Source organism: Oryx dammah, unplaced genomic scaffold, assembly GCF_014754425.2.
Source record: "Oryx dammah isolate SB20612 unplaced genomic scaffold, SCBI_Odam_1.1 HiC_scaffold_1, whole genome shotgun sequence".
In the NCBI taxonomy this organism is placed as follows: Eukaryota; Metazoa; Chordata; class Mammalia; order Artiodactyla; family Bovidae; genus Oryx; species Oryx dammah.
This window is the reverse complement of record NW_024070185.1, coordinates 30,466,683-30,488,950: the sequence shown is the minus strand read 5'-3', so window position 1 is coordinate 30,488,950 and position 22,268 is coordinate 30,466,683. Positions and strand designations below refer to the sequence as shown.

At 37.1% G+C, this 22,268-nt stretch overlaps 1 protein-coding gene across 1 annotated transcript in view; it reads right to left on the bottom strand.

Moving 5' to 3' along the window:
• Positions 1-22,268, bottom strand: part of LOC120863821 (multiple PDZ domain protein) — a 175,335-nt gene that overhangs the window by 59,441 nt on the left and 93,626 nt on the right. Inside the window, exons 20-22 of the mRNA XM_040240389.1 lie at positions 16,052-16,336; positions 15,675-15,798; positions 5,282-5,480 (exon numbers count right to left, since the gene is read on the bottom strand). Coding sequence (XP_040096323.1) covers positions 5,282-5,480; positions 15,675-15,798; positions 16,052-16,336 — 608 coding nt within the window. The remainder of the gene's footprint in view (positions 1-5,281; positions 5,481-15,674; positions 15,799-16,051; positions 16,337-22,268) is intronic.

The following is a 22,268-nucleotide window of genomic DNA, read 5'->3' as shown; positions in this document are numbered from 1 at the left end:
AATGAGTCAAAAATGCAGAATACATTATACTTGGAAAGAAGACTGTCTTTTATACAAAGAAAATAAATATAAATCATAAATTTGAAAAGTCTATTCAAGACAATTATTTCTGAATTATATCTGAAAATTATTTCTGAAGGTTCAGGGAAGGTAAACTCATATAAATAAAACCTTAAGAAAAAAAAGCTAGGTGAGGTAAAAGGCTAGAACACAGGAAAAATAAGAATAATCAGTCCAAAGTATTTAATTTTTTAATTAAATACTGGTTTGGTTTGAGAAGGAAATGATGTGTCTATCCGAGACACTGTTGAAAATGAATTCTTCTCTGTATTTGATCAAAGGTGTTAAGGTTTACCAAGGAAGAGTTTTAGAAATGTTTTTCTGATATTTTAGGGGGCAGTGAGGAAGAAAGCAGTTTTCATATATTTAGCCTACTACAGACAGCAAGGGCACTGGAACAAGGATCCCACAGTGCATTAGCCCATGCAGAGCAATTATAATACACGCCTGGTCACACGGCCAAACAAAACCTCCAGACACCAACCAAGAACACCAAAACACATACTGAACTGCATAAACACACTAAAACAGCTTCTCTGAGAGGGGTGTTAAAAATTCTTAAAGGCAAAAACTAACCTCAGGTTATACATGGAGTACAAGAAAACAACTGCATTAGTGATGCTGAAATGTGACAGTTATTAATCCAGAGGTGATCGCCCCCTAACAAAAGAGCCAGAAAGCTTCAGTAGTAGGAAAACATGATTTTCAAATGAGTTCACAATTACCAGTGCAATGTGAAAATGTAACCATCTCATAGCTCTGTTGGAAATATGCTCTTATATAAAGAAGAAAAAAAAAAGGAAAATGTATACACACTGAATCTCTCTCTGGATCTAGCCCTGCATAGGGATGTTACGAAAGCACGAAGTGGTTTTCACAGACAAGTTGTAACACACAGCCATAATGAGCTTTTGAATCACCGATACTCACACATAAAAGGGGGCTCAATCGTCAGCAGGTGCTGCGGAGAATCTAGAATGTGAAGCATACGCCGCGGCATCTTTTTACAATGGTGTTAACAAATGTCAGTGTCTTGAGCTGAATGTGAGATGCACACATATGGAGTTAAAAGTGGGTGCTCCTGGTTGTTTCTTCCCCTTTCCACAGCCCTCCTATCTACACCTCCCCCAGAAAAGCATCTGCTCTTTACTGGTGTCTATAGCAGTAATTATTAACAAGCACAGAAAAATGTAACTGCAATCAATCTTTTATTCCTTGATCAGGAATTCATCCCACATTTTAGGTTAAGGCAGGTGAATTCAGATTCAGCTTGGTAATTATCTGGCAGATGTTATAAGCAGCTGCCGTGAAGCACAGAACCCTGGCTATTATTACAGAAATATAAGCGCCCCTGGCAAGGTGGAGTGTGAAGTGAGACAGAATGCATTCTGGTGAGGCTTCACATCTGGTTTTCCATAGAAAATAATGAAACCTGGAACTTCAACTGGCTGTTTCTGAACTCTTGAAATGCAAATTATCTACCCAGGCATGCACAAAGACACACATGTTCAGTTCCTAGCCACCTCTCTTAAACGGCAATAAAGAAAGCCAGTTCATTGTCTCAATAAGCAATGCTTTACTAAAACCAACCAGTTATGTAATTGAAACAATTAAAGTACATTTTTATTAAGTACCTACAATACATTTCTCCACCACCACCCCAGATTAAGCCAGTTTCCTCTCGAGAAATCAAGAAGAGGCATGGATGGAGCCTAGATCAAGGCAACGACTACAACATTTGACTGGCACTTAAAGTCATGGTTTCATTCACAGTAATGGAAGGATTAGACTTTCTGTTTGGGAGAAATCACCCACATAGTTTTCAAAGTAATTTTACACCTTTTGTTTGTGAAAAGCAAGTGAAAGGGAGAAGAAAGGGCCAAAACCACTTCATGCAAAATGTATGGAACATGCTTCTCGGCCCTGGTCAATCTAAATGGCTATTTGTTTTATCATCTGACAAATTTACTTGCAAAAAGATTCTATTATTCTCATTTCCTTTTATCATTTACCCAATGAGTCAAGACTATAACCATGTAAATCACAGCTTTAATAGTATGCCCGAGAAGGAATCAAGGTGATTTGGGGGTATGTTTGTGAGTGTGTGTGTGTATGCACCCTTTTAAGAAAGACTGACTGATAGACTGATTTCCAGAAGAGAGAAGGTTGTAGGAGTTTTCTTATTTTCTCTTTCTAATGTAAGATACTACATTACATTTTGCTTCCTGGGATACTAAAGCAACTATTTATGAATCTCTAGATATTTATGGATTTCTAGATACACTTTACAGTCATAATAAACCTGCTGAAAGCATAAATGGGTAAATTCTGGTGCTACACCAGAGGATGGAAAAAAAAAAAAAAATCAAAACAGGACAGGAGAAAAAGACTGTAGCCTGAAAATGTACTAGATAGCTTTTCAGCTCTTCTAGAGTTGACTAGGTACAAGATTTAAGCTAAATCATTGTCACAGTGGTCTTATTTTCTGGCCAGTTTTTAAGTTCTGCAGGACATTTACAACTCAGAGGTAAAGTTAAAACCAAGTACCAATTCTAGTGCTCAGAGTGCCAAAAAGTGGACAGGAGACTTGCATTAGAGTTCATGACATAAGACAAGCATTTAGTTCAGTTCAGTTGCTCAGTTGTGTCCAACTCTTTGTGACCCCATGAATTGCTGCACACCAGGCCTCCCTGTCCATCACCAACTCCGGGAGTTCACTCAAACTCATGTCAGACAAGCATTATCACATGATAAATCAAATGATCAGTCATGAGGTCATCTGTTTAGATTACATCTAAAATAAACAGCCTGTTGATGAAAGTGAAAGAGGAGAGTGAAAAAGTTGGCTTACAGCTCAACATTCAGAAAACTAAGATCATGGCAGTCGGTCCCATCACTTGATGGGAAATAGATGGGGAAACAGTGGAAATAGTGGCTGACTTTGTTTTTCTGGGCTCCAAGATCACTGCACTGATCCCTAAAGTGCGGGACGAATTCCTGATCAAGGAATAAAAGATTGATTGCAGTTACATTTTTCTGTGCTTGTTAATAATTACTGCTAAAGACACCAGTAAAGATGGTGACTGCAGCCATGAAATTAAAAGACACTTACTCCTTGGAAGGAAAGTTATGACCAACCTAGACAGCATATTAAAAAGCAGAGACATTACTCTGCCAACAAAAGTCCATCTAGTCAAGGCTATGGTTTTTCCAGTGGTCATGTACGGATGTGAGAGTTGGACTATAAAGGAAGTTGAGCACCGAAGAATTGATGCTTTTGAACTGTGGTGTTGGAGAAGACTCTTGCGAGTCCCTTGGACTGCAAGGAGATCCAACCAGTCCATCCTAAAGGAGATCAGTCCTGGGTGTTCATTGGAAGGACTGATGTTGAAGCTGAAAATCCAATACTTTGGCCACCCTGATGTGAAGAACTGACTCATTTGAAAAGACCCTGATGCTGGGAAAGACTGAGGGCAGGGAGAGAAGGGGATGACAGAGGATGAGATGGTTGGATGGCATCATCGACTCGATAGACGTGGGTTTGGGTGGACTCCGGGAGTTGGTGATGGACAGGGAGGCCTGGCCTGCTGCAGTTCATGGGTCACAAAGAGTCAGACACGACTGAGCGACTGAACTGAACTGCAAATAAAGAGTCTGCATGTAGATCCTTATCATTCATCTTTGAAGGAAAAGGAATGGATACTAGCCTGCAAGTGGTGAGGAAAGCACTTAATATTTCTCTTTCATTTACTGTAGAGGCACTGAAATTTTTAATGATCGTCACTCTTACTCGCATGATTAATAAAATAATCATGAGAGTGTCACATGACCTGATGATGTGTTTATTATAAAATAAAAGCCAAAAAGGCATTAAAAATATGAAAGCCCTTAGTGAAATTCCACCCTAAAAATAAAAATCTCCTTTATATAAGACAACAGAACCCACTCTAAACTGCATGTATTTTTTGCTTTTTATCAACAGAAAAATGAAAAACAGATTTTAAATACAATCTTTCTTACCTAAGCTCTACCAATATGTATTTTATAAAATAAAAATACAGATGCAGTCAGTAAGACCATATTAATACAAAAAAGTCTCTCATACTAGTATTCATCACATCAATTTAAAGTAAACAATCTTTCCTTGAATTATTTTACTATTTTATCCCCTATACATTAAATGCAAATATTCAATTATTAATGATAGAGGAATAAAAAGGCAAGCTATTATATTCTTAAAGTGTGACAATGAGGTTATGTTGTGATTTTTATGCTGGCTCAAGAAAAGTTTAGTGATTTAAAAAACAAACCACATATATGACATGCTTTTAATAAATTTTGGGATCATGAGATATTTAAATTCTTCTTCACAAACTAGCCTGTATGAGTACCATCAGACCATAACAGCATTTTTGTGAATTCTCTTATATGGGTTGAAAAGCAGTTCAACAAAGGGAAAATTATGGGTCAGATTGCTTCTATATAATCTTGGCTGACCCCTAAAGAACTGGCTTACTAGGGAATATTCATATAGATCATTAGGTAGTGCAATTTGCTATACTGAGGCCAATCCAAACTTCTGTGTAAGTTCCTAAGTGTGGACCATCCTGCTCAATAAAAGAAATCTCATACCCTGTATAAAGATTTTTGCAGAAATCACTGGAAAATTAAAAATAATAATGGTAGGCAACATTGTTTTGAAATATTGTTGTCACTAGGTATCTGCAGGGGATTGACTCCAGGTGCTTTGGAGACCAAAAGCCACGGATGCTCAAATCCCTTATATATGAAATGCCAGAGTACAGCTGACCCTCTGTATCCACAAGTCTTCCATCTACGGATTAAATCAATCTCAGATGGAAATTTGGATCCAAGGTTGGCTACACCTTAAGATATGAAACCCACAGAGAGCCAACTATATATTTTCTGAAACAAATCTATGCATATTTGGACCTGAGAATTTCAAACCTGTGTTGTTCAAGGGTCAACTGTATTTCAGTACTGTTAGTATTAAGAAGTTATTGACTGCAGATATACTCTCCCAAAGTCTACAATCAATGCAATCAATAACTTTTCAGGAATAGTCAAATTCTTCAGTGATTAGTATTAAATATATGATCATTTTTGTATATCAAACAGAAGTATGCACTGAGAAAATTCTGATTAATAGATTAAAATTCCTTTATTTCTCAAGCCAAACTATGGTCCAAATGACACTTACTTTATGTCAGGCCCAATGAGAGAATGTCTTCTCAACAGGGCTCGTGCCTGGGCATTGGTTAAACTGATAGTAGATTCTTCATTAATACGCAAGAGGCAGTCCCCAACAGCAATCCGACCATCTCGGCTAATGGCACCTCCATGAATAATGCTTCGAACAATCACCCCCAAGCCGTCTTTATTAGCACTTACTGTCATTCCTATGGAAAAGGAGGAACACATGTTAAATACATGACTTTCACAGTCTCTCACAGCAATAAAAAAAAAAAAAAAAAAACAAATGAGACCTAATCAACAACTCCATCAAAAAAAGAGCATGAGACCTAAACAGATGTTTCTCCAAAGACATAGAGATGGACAACAGGCACACGAAAGGATCTCAACATTGCTAAGTATATAGAAATGCAAATGAAATGGGTACAATGAGGTACCACTTCATACTGGTCAGAACTGCCATCACTAAAAAGTCTACAAATAACAAATGCTGAAGGGGATGTGGAGAAAAGGGAACCCTCCACACTGATGATAGAAATGCAAATTGGTACAGCCCCTATGGAAAACACTATGGAGATTCCTCAAAAAACAAAAAACAGAACTGTCATATGATCCAGTAATCCATTCCTGGGTATATATCTAGAAAAAAATTGTAACTCAAAAAGATTTATGCAAACCATCTATAATACACAGCACACCACTTGCAATAACCAAGATACAGAAACAACTTAAATGTTCAAAGATAGATGAATGGACAAAGATATGGATAAAGATACATACACACATACATACACAAATACATACGCACAATGGAATAGTACTCAGCCATAAAAAGAAATGAAATGATGCCATTTGCAGCAGCAAGGATAAACGGAGAGATCATCATACTAAATTAAGTCAGAAAGACAAAGACAAATACCATTTGATCCCACTTACATGTGGAATCTAAAATATGACAAAAATTAAGTTATTTGCAAAAGAAAACAGACTCACAGTAAGTACAGACTTGTGGTTGCCAAGGGGCGGGGGGTGGGGTAGGGCACGTAGATGAATTGGGAGTTTAGAATTAGTAAATGTAAACTATTATGTACATTTGTAACTAAACCACTTTGCTGTAAACCAAAAACTAACACAAAATCGTAAATCGACTGTAACCTAATAAAATATATTTTTTAAAAGCATGACTTTCAAATTCAATTAATTTGAATTTAATAATCTCTACAGATTCATATATTTAAAAAAAAAAGAGTAACTTTTTAAGCTTTGGACCATAAAAAGGGCTGAGCTCTGAGGAACTGATGACTTTAAAGTGTGGTGTTGGAGAAGATTCTTGAGAGTCCCTTGGACTGCAAGGAGATCAAGCCAGTCAATTCTAAAGGAAATCAATCCTGAATATTCACTGGAGGGACTGATGCTGAAGCAGAAGCTTCAATACTTTGGTCACCTGATCTGAAGAGCCGACTCATTAGAAAAGACCCTGATGGTGGAAAAGTGTACGAAAGAGGATGAGATGGTTGGATGGCATCACCAACTCAACAGACATGAGCTTGAGCAAGATCTGAGAGATGGTGAAGGACAGGGAAGCTGGGCACGCTGCAGTCCATGGGGTTGCAAAGAATTGGACAAGACTGAGCAACTGAACAACAACAAAACTTTTTAAGCAATAAAAACAATCAAAAGGAAAGGAAAACATGAGTTTCAAATATTTTAAAAGTCAATTTAGAAATGTTTCTGAGATTTTTTCTAAAGACACTCCACATTAAATATGTTAGAGATGAAACAGGGTCTACACTGTGGAGTGAATGTAGCTTAACCTATGTGATGTGTCTCCACAACACTGAAAGCTGAGGGAAAATATTTTGATAGTATCAAATCAATTTTATAATAATAGTTCATCTCTTACATATATGAAAGAATACAGAGCAGGCCTAAAGTAGAAAATCAGTTCTCTAAATTAAGACACTCTGCCATTACCTTATTTCTAGATCATTTACTCATTTGGCATATATTACTGTATGTTTTCTACACGCTAAATACTATGCTGGTGACAGGATATAAAGAAGCATACAAAGAGGACACAGACGGTTAAACATACCATGTACTTGGATTGGAAGAATCAATATTGTTAAAATGACTATCCCTGGGTTAAGATGATCCCTGGGGGAAAGGCATGGCAACCCACTCCAGTATTCATGCCAGGAGAACCCCACGGATAGAGAAGCCTGGTGGGTTACGGTCCTTAGGGTCTCATAGTCACACACGACTGAAGCGACTTAGCCCATGACACACACTATCTAAAGCAATCTACATACTCAATGCAATCTCTATCACAGTCAGTTTAGTTCAGTCACTCAGTTGTATCCAACTCTTTGCAACTCATGGACTGCAGCATGCCAGATTTCCCTGTCCTTCAACAACTCCCAAAGCTTGCTCAAAATCATGTCCATCAAGCCGGTGATGCCATCCAACCATCTCATTCTCTGTCATCCCCTTCTCTCCCTGCCTTCAATCTTTCCCAGCATCAGGGTTTTTTCTAATGAGTCAGTTCTTTGCATCAGGTGGCCAAAGTATTGGAGCTTCAGCTTCAACATCAGTCCTTCCAATGAATATTCAGGACTGATTTTCTTTAGGATTGACTGGTTTGATCTCCTTGTTGTCCAAGGGACTCTCAAGAGTCTTCTTCAACTCCCATAGTTCAAAAGCATCAATTCTTCGGCACTCAGCTTTCTTAATGGTTCAACTCTCACATCCATACAGGGCTACTGGAAAAACCACAGCATTGAATAGACAGACCTTTGTCAGCTATGTAACATCTCTGCTTTTTAATATGCTGTCTAGGTTTGTCATAGCTTTTCTTCCAAGGAGACAGCATCTTTTAATTTCACGGCATCTGTCACCATCTGCAGTGATTCGGGAGCCCAAGAAAATAAAGTCTGTCACTGTTTCCATTGTTTCTCCATCTATTTGCCATGAAGTAATGGACTGGATGCCATGATCTTAGTTTTCTGGATGTTAAGTCGGCATGCCATTGGTAATTTGATAGGGATTACATATTCAAGCCAATCCCTATCAAATTACCAATGGCATTTTTCACAGAACTACAACAAAAATTTTTACAATTTTTATGGAAACACAAAAAACCCCAAAGAGCCAAAACAATCTTAAGAAAGAAAAATGGGGCTGAAGGAATCAACCTTCCTGACTTCAGACTATACTAAAAAGCTATAGTCATCAAGTAAGTATGGTACTGGCACAAAAACACAAATACAGACTAATGGAACAAGATAGAAAGCTGAGAGATAAACCCACACACTTATGGGAGGCAAGAATATACAGTGGAGAAAAGACAGCCTCTTCAATAAGTGGTGCTGGAAAAACTGGGTAGCTACATGTAAAAGAATGAAACTAGAATATTCCCTAACACCATACACAAAAATAAACTCAAAATTAATTAAAGACTTAAATATAAGGCTAGACACTATAAAACTCTTTGACCTACCTCTTAAGACAATGAAAATAAAAACAAAAAAAAATAGGATTTAATTAAACTTAAAAGTTTTTGCACAGCAAAGGAAACTTAATAAGATGAAAAGACAGTTCTTAGAATGGGAGAAAATAATTGCAAATGAGAAAACTGACAATGGATTAATCTCCAAAATATATAAGTAGCTCATGCAGCTGAATATCAGAAAAAAACAACCTAGTCAAAAAATGGACAAAGACCTAAGCAAACATTGCTCCAAAGAAGGCATACAGATGGCCAATAAGCACAGGAAAAGATGCTCAATGTTGCTCAAATCCAAACTACCATGAGGTACCACCTCACATCAATCAAAATGGCCATCATCAAAAAACCTACAAACAATAAATGCTGGAGAGGATGTGGAGAAAGGGGAACACAAACAATAAATGCTGGAGAGGATGTGGATGAAGGGGAACCCTCCTGCACTGTTATGGGGAATGTAAACTGATACAGCCACTATAACAGCACAGAGATATCTTTTAAAACTACCATATAATGCAGCAATCCCACTAATCCTAAGAAATTCACAACTCAAAAAGACACATATACCCCACTGATCAATGCAGCACTATTTACAACAGCTAGGATATGGAAGCAACCTAGATGTTCATCCACAGATGAATGGATAAAGAAGTTGAAAGAAGCTGTGGTATATATATAAAATGTAGCTATCACTCAACCGTAAAAAGGAAGAAATACGAGTCAGTAGTGAGGTAGATGAACCTAGAGCCTGTTATACAGAGTGAGGTAATTCAGAGAAAAACAAATATAGTATATTAAAGCATATATATGGAATCCAGGAAAATGGTACTGATGAACCCATCTGCAGGGAAGGAACAGAGACACAAGACATAGAAAATGCACTTGTGGACACAGAGCGTGGGACGAATTGAGAAAGTAGCATTGACACATATATATACTGCCACGTGTGAAACAGATAGCTTCTGGGAAGCTGATATATAACACAGGGAGCCCAGCCTGGCACTCTGTGATGACCTGGAGGGGTGGAACTGGGTGGGGGCTCAAGATGGAGGGATACATATATAGTTTTGATTCATTACACACACACACACACACACACACACACACACACACAGAGTTATGACTGATTCATGATGTTGTAAGGCAGAAACCAACACAACAATTATCCTCCAGGGGATATTGCCAACCCAAGGATCAAATGTGGGTCTCCTGCATCACAGGCACATTCTTTACCATATGAGCCACCACAGAAGTCCAACAAAAATAAATAAAAATATGTTTTTTAAAAAGCCTAACAGAATTACTAAGAAGCTTGTATTCAAGTCTTATCTGCAGTGCCTATCACACTGCCTAAATGTACGGTAGTCAGCTGAATTAAACTGATGTAAACATTAATCTATTACTGCATTATTTCCAAATCTGAACTTCAATAGCTCCAGATTTCAATATCCGTGCTCTTGGCAAGGTCTCTGGATGATTCATAGGAGATACAGCCCTAGTAAGTATAAAATTGAATTCCCGAGTCTCTATTTACCCTCATTTCTCCATCTGTCCTCCTGTTTTTGTTTACAGCACCACCATACTATTCTTCCTTTTTCACTACAGGAGAGTGAAAAAGCTGGCTTAAAACTAAACATTCAGAAAACTAAGATGATGGAATCCAGTCCCATCACTTCATGGCAAACAGATGGAGAAACATTGATAGACTTTATTTTCTTGGGCTCCAAAATCACTGCAGATGGTGACTGTAGCCATGAAATTAAAAGACGCTTGCTCCTTGGAAGAAAAGCTATGACAAACCTAGACAGCATATTAAAAAGCAGAGACGTTACTTTGCCAACAAAGGTCCATCTAGTCAAAGCTACAGTTTTTCCAGTAGTCATGTATGGATGTGAGAGTAGACCATAAAGAAGGTTGACTGCCAAAGAACTAATGCTTTTGAACTGTGGAATTGGAGAAGAGTCTTGAGAGTCCCCTGGACTGCAAGGAGATCCAACCAGTCAATCCTAAAGGAAACCAATTCTGAATATTCATCGGAAGGACCAGTGCTGGAGCTGAAGCTCCAATACTTTGGCCATCTGATGTGAAGAGCCGACTCATTAGAAAGACTGAAGGCTGGAGAAGGGAACAACAGAAGATGACATGGCTGGACGGCACCACCAACTCGATGGACATGAGTTTGAGCAAGCTCAGGGAGATGGTGAAGGACAGGGAAATCTGGCGTGCTGCAGTCCATGGGGTCACAGAGTCAGACATGACTGAGCGACTGAACAACAATACTCCTCTCCATTATTCAAAGCAGTAATGTTGGTGTGGTTCTGGCTTCTTACCCCTCCCTCATTCCCCAAATTTAATCCATCAGCAAGTTCCATCATTTCTATCCCCAAAACTTACCTTGAATTCATTCACTTTTCTCCATGTCCATACTAAACTAGACCAAGCCATCACTTCTCACCATCACACCTCACCTTTTGAACCACCATTGTAATTGCTCACCTGACTTCCAAAGTTATTCCCGCCATTTCATTCTTCTCACAGCAGACAAATCCTATCACATCATTCTCTATGCTAACAATATTTTTAACAGTTTCCTATTGTGCAAATATACAACATATCTACAATACATGGCTCTGTCTATATGGAACTCCTGGCATGGTCCTCCTGATGGGCACCCGTCTTTTGGGCCATGTCCTCCTTGCCTCCCCACCACGTTCTAGTAACAATGCCTTTCAGAAGTACACTACACCTCCCTTTTCAGAGTCCTGGCCTGACACCCCTTTTCTGCAGCTCTTCCACAGCTAACAACTTCTCATTCTTGAATATCACTTCTTCAGGAAAACATTCTCAACAAATCCATTTGAATTGTTCCTTCTCCCCCTACTCTCAACTACACCTTTAAAAATATCAAACCTATTGAAAACTTTTGGCCACCTGATGCGAAGAACTGACTCACTGGAAAAGACCCTGCTGATGGGGAAGATTGAAGGCAGGAGGAGAAGGGTGCGACAGATGATGAGGTGGTTGGACGGCATCACCATCTTGATGGACATGAGTTTGAGCAAGCTCTGGGAGGTGGTGATGGACAGGGAAGGCTGGCGTGCTGCAGTCCATGGGGTAGCAGAGTTGGACACGACTGAACTGAATTGAACTGACTGAAATTTTAAATTTTACATAAAATAATATATAAATAATATAATTTCATTTAAAATCAAGTACTAAAAGTTCCTTTCAAAATAAGATTATATGATTAAATAATATAAGGAGAGATATAAGTTGATAAGGATATTTACAAAGACTTTGAAAGAAGCCACTAACTCATTTTTAGGTTTTCATAATTTTTAAAAGAAAGAAATCCTCTCTAACAGTCATGTCTGACTCTTTGGGACCCCATAGACTGTAGCCTGCCATGCTCCTCTGTCAGGCAAGAATACTGGAGTGGGTTGCCACTCCCTTCTCCAGGGAACCCTCCCAATTCAGGGACCAAACCCAAGTCTCTTACAGATTCTTTAATATCTGAGCCACTCAGTTCAGTTCAGTTCAGTCACTCAGTCATGTCCGACTCTTCTGAGCCACTAGGGAAGCCCAAATATTAACTGTAATTATACAACATTACATATGATATTTCAAATATTTTTAAAGAAGTGATCCTGACTATAATATGTTCCCAGCCTGATATTTCATGCCTGGAAAGGAGCCACCCAGACTTCTAGTTACCATATGCAGATAGAAATGAGCTATTAATTGAATATACTTTAAAAGATTTTGTTAAGACTCATACAAATGAGTTTTAAGTATATTGTCATTAAGGAAACACCTCTGCTTATCATAAACCAACAAACAAGTTTAGACACTTCTTCAAATGAGGTGGGTTTCTTATGAGCAAAGAGGCTGGTTCTGAAATGTTGCAGTAAGCACTCTGGTTTGCCCTAATGCTGCCATGTTAACTACCAAGTCCCGTGAGACAACTATAGTTTAAAAAAAAAAAAAATGCAAGACTACAAAACACAATTTAACTCAGTGGCCCCTCCTGGGAATCTCACCCATCATCTTGTTCTCACTGGCGCCATGCATCCTACAATAAAGCAAGCCACAGACATGGGACAAGTTTTCACAAGCTATGTCCAACATGACCTCTAAATTCTTTCTTAACAGCATATGTAACTCATGACTCTACCAGTTACGAAAGCTGTCAGGTCAGGTCAACCATAGTAAAAAAAGAAGTTGACATCAGTTAGCTCAGCTTATACTTTCCTTTCACCAAATGATCACTTTTAGGTTTCAACAACTTCAAGGAAGTATCTACTGACTATAGATATTACAACTTTGGTTGTAACTTGTAAGATCTCTCAATTTTGTCCAAAAAGATGTACAGGACAATTGTCCAAACCATGTACTGCAGAAACAGAGAGCTGGTTCCAAATCTGACTTGTAGCACTTCTCATTAGTGTGGCTTTGGGCAACAGACTTAACTTCACACTGGTCTGCAATTTACTCATCTAAACAATGGGGATAATGTCCACGTTTGGGGTTATTTTTTGAGAAGAGCACATGCAATGTTCCTTTCCAAGTGCTCAATAAAGTACAAAAGAAAACAGAAGAAAATGCACAGAATATATTTTAAAAGGCATCTCTACTACAATCTACAAATACATCGCTTTCTAAAGGCTAAATGCAAATTGTAATTCACTTCAAAATTACGCTTCTTATTACAACAGTGCTAACACAGCCTTGGGTGACTTAAGGACTCAGGTGCCTTGTGTGATGAGCAAAAATCAGAGACAGATTCTGGTGTGAGTTCTGGTTCCACCTTGTAAGGCTAAGTTCTTCCAGAGAAATTCCTGAGTCTGTTTATGTTCTAGCACTTCATCGGTGAAGAAAAGGTAACACTTTCCTTCTTACTGTTTACCTTTGCTTTTTACCTTTCAGATTCTAATACAACGTAATTAGCCAACGTACAACAGATCTATCAAAAATCATCAGTTAAATTTTTCAAAGGTCACTACACCTATGTATACATATGTGTGCATATAATATTCCCCCTGCCAATGAAATGTAACAAATTTTGTCACTACTTCAGCTTCAACTCTTAGCTTGCCTGCCATTGTGCCACATTTCATCCACACCAAACACACTCAGTGATGTTTCACAATTCTCTGCCTTGGCTCTAGCAGTTTCCAATGTTTCCAATGCCTCAACTAAGTGATAAAATCTATTTCTTTTTCCAGGATGAAATCAAACATCTTCTCTCCTTTAATATCTGTCTAAACTCCTCCAAACTCGGAGAGGAGGGCTTGGCCACTCCTTCATTTAAGCCTTCAGGGTTCTTTGTGTGAATGTCACTCATGGCAGGTATATGTTAATGCAATGAGGGTTCTATACGTCAGTCAGTCTACTCTCCCAAACTCATGATCCTTGAAGAAAACAATTATATCACGGCGTCTAGAATAGTGGCCAGAATACAGAAATAATGTTTAGAGTTGAGTAAATACATAAGCTAGAAGAGGGTCTCTCATACAGGCTCTGCAAAATTTCTGTCTTGTGAGTTAATTTTAAAAATGGGTTCTGTGGCCAATGATGTGTGAGAAATGCTGCATCTTGGAACATGCACTTACAGATACACAAGGCACAAGTGCAAAGCTACTGAGAGATGCTAACAGAAACACCTGTCTCCTTAAGTTTATCACATCCCAAACTTGGAACCCAAGTATAACTCCTGTTAACATCCTATAGAACTAGTGCTCCAAGTAACATGCTCTCACAAACAATGCATTAGCAGATGAAATAATTCTGACACAGTTAGCTGTCTAGAGCACACATCCCATAATTAATGATCAGAGAAAGTTCTATAGCTTAAGTTTTGTATCATTCTATTAAAGGTAATATATAAGAGATATTATAAACAACGAGAAATTCTCTGCTACAATTCTCCTTTTAGCTACTGTTGGTAGGACCCAGCCACCACCAAATGGAACAAAATCTAGGAGACAGATTGGAATCCCAATCACCAGCTACAGTGGTGTTGCTGCCTGACTCCTCTGCCAACTCCCAAATATAACAAGGAAACCAAATCCCACCATAGATACCAACATAAAGGATACTGGCTGGTTATATCCTAAGAGAAAGAAGACCTCTGACACAGAGCTAACCACAGAGTCAGACTGCAATCAGGCTTCTGGGGGAAATTATGCTTGACCCTATTTTCAGTACTGAGCACTAAACACAGAGCTGAATCATGTCACTGCCTAAGTCAAAAGCAGTATAAATGTCAGCTGCCTTGAAATAATTTTAGCTAGTGTAATTAGGATTTTATTTCTACAGGCAGTCTTCTTTGCCCAAATCAGAAAATTTGAGAATTTTAATCAGTCACGATCTTTTATGAGTGGAAAACCCTCACACCTGGGAAGGACTGTTGAAGAACTGCATTAATGCTTCGGTAATGGCACACCTGACTGTCTTTTTAGTCTTTATTTCAGTGAATGAAAGAAATTAAATACAAACTAATGCACAAATAACTGGTACCATTCAAAGAAATTAATAATTTACTTTTCCAAAGAATTTAGAATTCCAAGTCACAGACTTCTCATTTTCTAAGAATTCCTTTCCTTTCCTGACTTTCTGTCTCATACACAATTTGTATATCTTTCACTTGAATGGAAATGAGGCTTGTGAATACTTTTAGATAATTAATGAGAGTGAGGGATTTAAGGTAGCCTGAAGTAAACTTGTTAACCATTTCAGATAACAATAGTGAGTACAAAAAGAATTAACATTAAAATCATGGTAAATTTCATCACATCTATCTTATTATCTACAGTTAAAATTATTGACTCTATGTTCAACATTTCCTCTTGGCAAGGGGGTTAGGACAGAAGGTGTATGTGGAAAAGAAACTTACCTAAGCTAGAATTGCCTTTTGCTATCACAATAGTCCTCTCGAAAGATTCTCTGGGTGTATTTTGGAGCATGACACACTCAGCAGCAGAGGCCAGGGAACCTTGTGGAATTAAGAACTTGGAGCCCTGTCAGAAAATAAAAATAAGTCACGTGGAAAGGAAAACTAGACTTTGGAGTATGATTTCAACATCACCCACATTCTCCAGCTGGTTGTGCTTTATTCAGCAAGAACTTACACAACAAGTTCATAGGTTGTCTTTTGAAAATCTGAGCCTTAGGAGAGCACTGGCTCCAAACAGATAGAGAAGCCAGAGTAACCTAACCCTTCACTGCTCCCAACTTCACCATCATATACAGACTGTATCTTTAAAATGTCACCTTTCCAGTCGAATCAGTCAGCACAGGAGAATTCAGCTCTGCACTTGATACAACTTCATTTGGTAGGTGAGATTCAGTCCATGCTCTTAAGCTGTCACATTCATAGTGCTGTTCAATAGCATTTGCAGGTGTATAGTCATTCATGGTAAAGCCAGAAGCCGGCCCCATGCTCAAGTCCACTGAAGGCACACTCTCATCCTGTCTTTGCAAGAGATTTTGGGCATATAGCTCCTCCAAGGACATCTGCAGATCAAGCACTGAATCTGAGGAATTTTCAGTAATATCCTGATGATTAAAGAACAAAATTAAAGATTATGGCCAGAACTGTATCAATGCATTTCCTAAGATCTAAATGAACAACTATTTAGTGAAAACCAAATGCAACATAATATTAAAAAGTATTAGCAGATGTACAAACTCACTGCTCAGCTTATATGCTACATATGTTTATTTTTATAAATACGTATACTCTTCCTGCAAAACATACATCTACTACTGAGTCATACTACTACAATATACTAGTACTTAATAACCTTATTAAGATACAATATTTTGTTATACCCACAAATAAAATTATTCAGAGTTCCATATACATAGGAAAGTAAATAACATATTTCTAAATCTCATTTTAAAAGTAGTTCATTTCCAATCTATCTGAAATTCTTATTAGTTCTAAGATTTAGAATATAAAGAATATGATATTGATTGAGTAGTTTCTACTTACAAGAACCTCCAAGAAAAAATTATTTGGATAGGGATTTTTAGGTATTTATGTAGTCAAACAGAAAGTCACACAATCTATATTTTTATAGGGAATTTTTTCTTAAGCACTCTGAAAGTTGCAGCAGAAGGAACAGTACTAAGAAAAGTTGTCCTAGGATGTAGATTCCAATCCAGGATATTTATTAATAATAACAGCACAGAACTTCTCTTTGTTGTTGTTGACAGTTGCTCATTCATGTCCGACTCTTTGCGACCCCATGGACTGCAGTATGCCAGGCTTCCTTGTCCATCACCAATTCCCAGAGCTTGCTCAAACTCATGTCTATCAAGTTGTGATGCCATCCAACCATCTCATCCTCTGTCGTCCCCTTCTTTTCCTGCCTTCAATCTTTCCCAGCATCAGAGTCTTTTCTAATAGGTGGGCTCCTCGCATCAGGAGGCCAAAGTATTGGAGGTTCAGCTTCAGCATCAGTCCTTCCAGTGAATGTTCAGGATTGATTTCCTTTAGGATTGACTGGTTTGATCTCGGCTTTATGCAAAATAATTGCTAGAATTCCATGAAATTCTAAAATTCTACAGCTCTACATAAATATATATTATCTACTTACAACACATATATTGTATCACTTCTGTGCTTTGGACAAGTAGTATCCCAGGAACTGCTGTTGAATAAATGTATCAACTGTTCCTTCAATCCTTTTACTGATGTTTTTAAAGTATAAAATCAGTGTATGAGTATATTTTATCAAAAATCATTCAGACCATACTGCACACAGATTACAGTATGAAAGTCTTCCTTCACTGCACATTCTGCCAGTCCTTTCCTCAGTAGAAATAAATGGCTAGCATTAGTTGGGTGTTTATTCATCAGAGGTTTTTATGTATCTGTATAATATATAAGTACACATGCACAAATATGCACATATTCACATCCATTTTTAAAAAGTAAACTAAATACTAAATAGTATATTCCTACTTGATTTTTTGAAGTATCTTTATACCTCAACATGAGAGATTTCCAATGTCAGTAAATATGTCATCATTGACATATTCTGAGTCATTGTGATATATACTGCAAGTATTTCCAAGGTCGTCATTTGTCTTTTAAGTCTGTATATGTCATATACATAAATGTGCAGAAGTTAATGCCTTATGTAATCAAGAATTATGTAATTCTTTATTAAAACTATGCAATCAGACTGGCCAATTTCTTTATGCTTCTGGTTTTATAAGCTGCTTAATAAGTCCTCCTTCTGCACAGAATAAATGAAATACTTTTTAGTATTTTTCTCCAACTTTACAAATGGTTTGCTTTCAGACACAGTTTTAACCCAACTAGATTTATTTTTCAGAGTTTGATGTGAGATATGCATCCTTTTCATTTTTTTTTTCTAAACTGGCAATCAATTGCTTCAACACAATTTATTACACTTGTCTTGTTCAATCAAGTTTCTGTCTCTCTGGAATTATCAAACATTCCTGGTATAAAGAACTGAGGCAAGTGGGAAAATCATGCAAGCAACTAACATCTTTAAAATCCTCAGAAACAAAGGATAGAAAAGTATCATCCTCCACACTCCCAAAACCTAAATAATAAGCTGTTGGCTCATACAACCAACTTTTAGTCTTACGGAGAAAAAAGAAAAACAACAACACATAGTACTTAATAGAATAGTGGTTAGCTTCTGTATTTCTAAATTAATTATAATAATTAGCAGAGGTCATCCTTACCACTCCTCAAATAAAGGTGGCAATCAAAACTACCTTCTACCAGAAAAAGAGGTCAAGTTGCCCTTGTTAGCTTGGGTTTACTAGAAACCATGTAACAGAAATCTCCATGCATTATTCATGAAGGAGTTAACACTGACACATATGAAAGAAAGAGCTCATCAACACAGCAGACAACACACGCCTACTTCAGAAACATTTCTGGTTGCTGAACAACAACTGAGTTTATTTTTAAGTCTTATGGATCTAAAAGAAAAGCAGTTCTTCCCTCATAAGATGTCCAAAAATAACCACAATTTCCCAGTACAACTTGGTATCTAAACTGGAATCTTTCAAAAATCCACCTTAATAGGTACCTCCACTTGACACATTTATGTTTGCAGGGTAGACGGGGGAAAGATTAAATGAAAATGACAATTATACTTGAAAATATAGTATAATGCATATTAATGTTATACTTAGGCACATTATTTACCCAGAGAATATATTTACATAGACAAGATAAAAACTTGAGCATTCGATGGACACAACCTGCTTTTTCTTCAATAACCAGTCAACCACAGAAATCTTTCTATACTTTAGAAAAATATACCATAAGGACAGCTGCTCCAACTTGCATTGCACTCCTCCTCTTTCTGAGACAAGGTACACTTCCTTTCCTATCTGTACTCTTACCCTACTGAGAGAGAAGGTAACATTTCTCGTACCTTTGCTAGCTCGCAGTTTTTGTCACTAACATTTCCACAATCACTCTCATTATCTTGATTATAGTGATGTAATCAGTTTTTGAGACCAACACTTTCTCCACAAAATAATAAAAACTGGTATCAAGATTTAAAAAATAACTGTGAAGGCAGCAGTATTTTATGCTACAGAATGACACTAGTGAAGATTTATTCCTACAAATATGTAGATTTTTTTTTTTTTAATCATGGAATCCATTGGTTTTCTTTAATTTATAAGGTATGAAGAGGGGTTTCTATGGTGACAAACATGAAGTTCAACTTGCACTAGAATCAACCACATTTCCGGGGGACCAGCATTCAGGAATGCAGGACATGCACCAAACTGGTAATCTTTTCATCACTGGAGCAAGAAGAGAGACTATGGATGCACTAGGGAGTGTGGGGCATGGGCGTGTGGATAAGAAGAAGAGGAAATGCATTACACAGCTAGTGAATCTTTATTGTTTAGACTATTAAGTCAAAATAGAGAAAATTATCTTCTCCCACAAAACCATACTGAGCTTTAAAACACAAATGTACAAGTATTTAGTAGGTTTCTAAAACAATTATTTCTTCATTCTATTATGTCTTTGGAGGTGAGAAGGAAAAGAGGATAAAAATACTAATGAAAAAATTAAAACCTAGAAGAATGAGAAAACCACCCACTAGCTTCTCGCCTTTAATGTCCATCTTTCAGTGACCGGACTCTATTAATCCAAATACTGCTGGAAACGGCCATATTTTTCAGATTCTTCAGTAATGTTTTTTCCCTTAAGTCCCTAAATGAAATTAAGCAAACACAACTCCTTTATTTAAAAAAAAAAAAAAAAGGCAGAACGATCTCCCAAATGAGAGAATTCTGTGCAGAGGAGCTTCAGTGTATGCTTCCGGTGCTTAGCTAAGCAGTGGTCTAGGTCCAGGCTCTGCCCTTAGGAAGAAGGCCTCCCTCTATAATAAGACCCTGTTCTGGGTGATCAGCTCTTAGGGCTTCCAGCAGCATGCCTGGCACAGGTCAAGGCCTTCTCATCAGGGTAAAGAAAACAGGTAAACTTACTTGTGCATTTCCAGTCATCATTTAAGGCTACCAGATTATTACATAATTAGCAAGGTCAAAAATCTGAGGAATCACTGAGATCCTCTCACTCTTTTATCCTTCTTTCAAATCTGTATGGAGGTTTCTCTTTTTCTTAAAGATCACATGTGGTATCATTTTATCAATTAAAGAATCCCCAAATGAGCTCACTTTTCTTTGAGAAAAATGGTCGGCTCTAAGTTCTATAATAAACTGCCGCTCTGTCTTTTAAAAATGAATTTAGTGCAAAGAAATAGGAAGATGAATGAATAATCTAACTTTTTCAATTTTCCAGCAGAATATCTTAATACTAAAAAAATGCCTCAAAACAAATACAAACAAGACAAAAAAGTGGCAAAGATGCACCACGATACACAAACAGTCCTACTTTCTAAGAAAACTGAAATCACACAGGAGTTTCACAATGTGTTTTAAAACACCCTCATTAGTGTCTCCTTTGTTGTTTTGTAGTTTAAATATTTCAGTTGATAGGCCAGCTTGCCAAAATTTGCTTCAACAAAAGAGTAAACTGCCTTGGAAAAAAAAAAAGAGTCAAACAGTCTTCAGTAAGCCAATATGTTGTGCTGCGCATAGCCGGCATTTGCCCTGTAAAATATATGCTTCTCAGTATGCACATTGTGTAATCCCTTTAAGTAACAATTACTAAGTTAAACAATGCATTATGTCCCACTGGCAAGAAGGAGTGTGATATGCAGCAGATAAGAAGATTCCATTAGGAGATGAATTCAGCTTTCAGCCCTGAGGCCACTAACAAAGGAATATGTTCAAGACAGGACTCAGTCAGAGAGTCTCAGGTGTGGTGAGAGAGGAGCAGCTGCTCCATTCAAGATTATACCTTGCAAACCAATTCAAGGAGATTGCCCAGGATTGTTTGCAAGGATAACAGGTGCATCTTGAACATAAAAGAAAATGCTTTGAAAATGTTTTGGCCAAAAAATTTCTTGTTAATCAGAAAAGGAGGAAAATTGTTCAAGGCCTATTGAAATTCTACTTTCCAACCGACTCATAAATACAGATTCCCTTCCCATTGAATTTATGTGGAAAATATATATTTCATATATTTAAAAAAGAATTATTATCCAATCTTTTACCATAATGATTATGTTTATTTACAGTATATTTCCAACATGGAAAAATAAGGAAAATACATCCATATACGAATGTTCTGCCGCGATTTAAGATACAGTAATATTTTGGCATATTTTCTTCAATTTCTCTTTCTTCTTAAATGGATATAATGTATTGATATTATAGATACAACTAATTTCCCATGCTTTCATTTTTTCTCCAAGAATAACTTCTTTCCGGAAGTTAAAAGGAATCATTCCTTCCTACACATTTTCAGATTTTCAAAATATACACACTCACATACACACTCATAAATAAATACACATTAAATTGCTCTGTTTATTAAATTTCTAGGAAATATAAATGAGTCCTAGAAATCAATAGAGAGACAAGCAACTCCATTATAAAATGACCAAAAGATATAAAGATGCCATTGCTGGATATGAAAACCAGATGGCCAATATATGAAAACCTGTTCCACTTCATAAGCAATCAGAAATCCAAATTCAAACAGTGATATATCATCTCACACACAAAAGACTGAATAAGCTTTATAAAATGTTACTTATTAAAAATTACAGAAAAAATTATATAAAGAAAAGAAAAAAATTATAGAGTATGTCACCAAGAAAATGAATATAGAGTTGGGTGAGGCACTTACACCAGTAATCTATTTCTAAAATGTCGATGGCAGAGATATATCATACGGTAGCTAAATTCTTCATTCACTTCCAGTGACTCAAACATTCTTTGCCATTCACTGTGGTTTTTACGTAAAGTATTCTTTGGCATTATTTTATATAAAAATATATGATGGCATAAATTCAACTTAGATAATAAATATTAAACTAATGCAAGAACTATTTTACTATCCAACTTT